General features: G+C 38.0%; 2 protein-coding genes across 2 annotated transcripts in view; one reads left to right on the plus strand and one right to left on the minus strand.

Annotated features, from left to right (window-relative positions):
- LOC109541981 (ras-related protein Rap-2b) overlaps positions 1-3,319 on the plus strand; it is a 37,870-nt gene that overhangs the window by 10,217 nt on the left and 24,334 nt on the right. The gene's annotated exons all lie outside the window — the stretch shown is intronic.
- The window catches only part of LOC109541976 (juvenile hormone esterase), a 4,203-nt gene continuing 2,859 nt past the window's right edge, over positions 1,976-3,319 (minus strand). Inside the window, exons 6-9 of the mRNA XM_019910994.2 lie at positions 2,839-2,989; positions 2,608-2,783; positions 2,405-2,555; positions 1,976-2,353 (exon numbers count right to left, since the gene is read on the minus strand). Of these exons, the coding sequence (XP_019766553.2) occupies positions 2,046-2,353; positions 2,405-2,555; positions 2,608-2,783; positions 2,839-2,989 (786 nt within the window). The 3' untranslated portion in view covers positions 1,976-2,045. The remainder of the gene's footprint in view (positions 2,354-2,404; positions 2,556-2,607; positions 2,784-2,838; positions 2,990-3,319) is intronic.

A 3,319-nucleotide genomic window follows, 5' to 3' on the forward strand; every position in this document is an offset into this window, starting at 1 on the left:
CGTTTCGGCGAGACAACAGCGCCATCATCAGATTTAAAATTTACACAAACTCATAATTGGTAAATATTAACGTTCTTTTAGGTCTTTGCCTTCTTGAAACCTTAAATTTGTCTTTCCAAGAGACCAATTATGAGTTTGTGTAAATTTTAAATCTGATGATGGCGCTGTTGTCTCGCCGAAACGTAATGAAATAAACGATATTCTGTTTACTTCACACTTTGACTGAGACCCAGGGTAGATAAGAATCTGATTAAATACATTTTGAAACAAAAAATCAATTTCCTAATTCCGCACGCGATTCTCTAAGGTAAATAAATGCATGTGCTCGGGCTCCAGAACACAAATTTTGTTTTCGAAATAACGCAAAGTTCTCACGTAGCTTTGCAGCTACAAATGTGAAAAGTGTCGCTGCTTAAAATGCAAAATTGCTCTCCACTACAACTTAGTTACGTTGAGAGTTTCTAAGGATATCAGGAGCTTCAAGGAGGCGAAACGAGATTTTAATATATTTGAACATCCCAGCTGGCTAAAATGGCTGTGAAACCAAAAAGTTATTAATATTAAGCGCGCTTGGGTCTTCTATCAGTTACATGGACTTAGTGGTAAGCACTGATGGGAAAACGAATTTATTTGAAAATTTATGCAAATTCCAACCTACTGACCGATTTCCAAAGTTTCGAGGCGCATTTCCATTTTTCCACTGCATTTAGTTCCGAACTTCAATCAAACCTTCGGTTCGCTGAATGCGAATGGGGCCGAGCCTTTTATCTGGTTTGATAATCTCTTGCAGCTAAAACCGTATTTAACGGATTTTTTCACGTGTTTTTCCAACAGAACCGCTCACTTTATTTAAATGGTTTTTTAAACATTTAAACATAGAATATTAACTAACACCCGGTATATTAAAGAATTTGCAAACCAAAAATAATATCCTCAGAATACAAAGAAAAATAGCTGAAAGTAGAAGAAATCAATATAAACAGTATTTTATTCGCCTTGTCCGTGTCCAAAATGGACAAAATAATACTCCAAATGTATGCCAAGGCTTAAAGCAACAACAACGCTACACATGTAAGTAAAACTATCTGTTATTTTAGAAAAACTAATGATGGTGGAAAAACCGAAACGTATTTTAATTGATAAATAGAGACAATAAATGACTGAAACCCAGGAATTAATTTTGATTATTTATATGATTAATCGTGTTTACCACGCATCAAAATGAATTTTTTCCCTTCATATACCCTTTGATTCGTTTATGATTAAGTCTTCTCAATTTAGTTCAATTTTTTAGTCTTGGATTAGTTCAGTTACAATTTATTTTTTGAACATACGCGCGATGGCTTAACAACTGTATCCTGTCTCTATAGCTCTTCCTCGTTTTACCGTCTATTTTATACAGATAGAACGTCTTCCAATCACCAAAATTAATTGATTTTTAGTCCTGTTCAGATACAAGTTGTAGCAGACGTTCATGAGCAACATACACAAGAGCAGTCACAAAAACATGTACAACAGCTCGTTAAAGAATGTTAAATGTTGCAAATACAGAAGATATTTTACATTCAAAAGGAAATTAAATTAAATTTTACCCATTTATAAATTATTAGACTAACAAGAATATCAAAATTATAAAATAACAAGTTCAAAATGTTATGGTTTCTATAAATATATGAAGTTATCACTTCTGTCGAGCGTCCGGTGGCCATTTTTCTAACACTTTCTATACCTGTTGCCGGTAAAAACTTGCCTTTGCCCTAGTTTCACTTTAATTAATCTCTATCTGCTGTTCTTTATCTTGCAAATATGTGGTGGATGCAAGCACTTGGCGTTTTCCTTCAAGTGTCCGTTCAATTATTAAAGCTTGAACCTCTTTGCAAAATAAAGGAGTCTTGTAAATGCAGCACTTTTGGCTGAACCAGCTGCAACGAAAAGGACACTAATGGTGTTCAAGGAGCAAGAAAAAATGCGCAAAAAATTGAGAACTTCATGCGTTTATGCCAGCAACTGTGAGGCAACATTCAACTGCAACCGGAGGATGGAAGTTATAAATATTTAGCAGTGGCATTGCTTTGATGATAGAGCTGCCGCCACAAATCCATTCGTTTTCCTTCCGGATTAACCTCGATCGTCAACTCTTTGGAAATATGCAAAGTGTTCAATTGACGCGTCATCGCAGGCTTCCAGCTCAGCCCGAACTCGCTGGCATCCGGAGTTGGATTGCCCGATCTGGCAAAGTTGGCCCAAAGCCGAACAAGCCGCCTTAAAGACGCATCTTCGATGCTGGATGGCGCAATTTGGGGCGTGAATGGCGTTTTGAAGAAGTAACCGAGGTCATCGCCGTGCGAACAGCCTGAAAACTCGAAACTTGGAACAACTGTTTTCCTGGCTAGTTAGAACGTACCAGCAATCTCAGTTAGCTGGCAGGCTTTTTTCACGAAATTCAGCTCGGTGTCCAGAGAAAGCTTGTACAAGTAGACGGGATATGGGGAAGTTTGCGAGTGGTTCTTCACGCTCCCCACGATTCCGCTAATGAACCAAGCGTCTGATATAATCTGCAATCATTTAACATTGAGCCAGTTCTTCTCGGTGATCAGCTGAAAGTACCATAACAGCATTGTCGTCTTTGTCCGGGCCGTTTAAGTAGAGGTTTTGCAGCTTCTCTACGTAGGTCCAGCGCAGGGTCGAATTGGACCTCAGATTCACGTTATGGGGAATGAAGTATTCCGGCAACACTTTCTCAACCCCACCAGTTAGATGGCGTCTGTAGTTGAACAGGATTCCTGCAAGGAATTCGCAACTCTTCAGCAAACCGTGCAAATCAACCGCAGAACTCACCCTCTTTGTTGTTGTAGCCGAAGATCATCGGCACTTTGTTATACTCCCCTGTAGTGATAATGTCGATGGGCCTCTTATTCAAAAATGCGTTTTTTTTCGCCTGTGGCTCAATGACCAACCCAATTGGCCGTTGGGCGCCGTGCGCAATACTCTAAAGCAAATTCAGCTCTTCATCGAAAACATCAATCTTTGTATGGGATAAATAAGCTTCGGTTTCAGTCAACAGCTAGCCGGCTTCTTTTTTGCAAAGTATTATTTGATAAATCCACAGACGCCTATCGGGTGCACATTTTAAAAATATTTTTGTAATGTACAGAATGTCCCAAAAGCCCTAAAAGCATCAAAGTTGTGTTTTTCTAAATGAAATACCCTATATAATATTGCATTTTTGGATTCTCTGAGCAAAATAAGTCTTGATTTTAATAAGATTGATAATGTCTAAATCTAAAGGTTTTTTAAATAATTCGAATTTTATCAAAAT

Source organism: Dendroctonus ponderosae, unplaced genomic scaffold (assembly GCF_020466585.1).
Source record: "Dendroctonus ponderosae isolate FM_Combo_2020 unplaced genomic scaffold, Dpon_F_20191213v2 Dpon_F_20191213_8, whole genome shotgun sequence".
NCBI classification, from domain to species: Eukaryota; Metazoa; Arthropoda; class Insecta; order Coleoptera; family Curculionidae; genus Dendroctonus; species Dendroctonus ponderosae.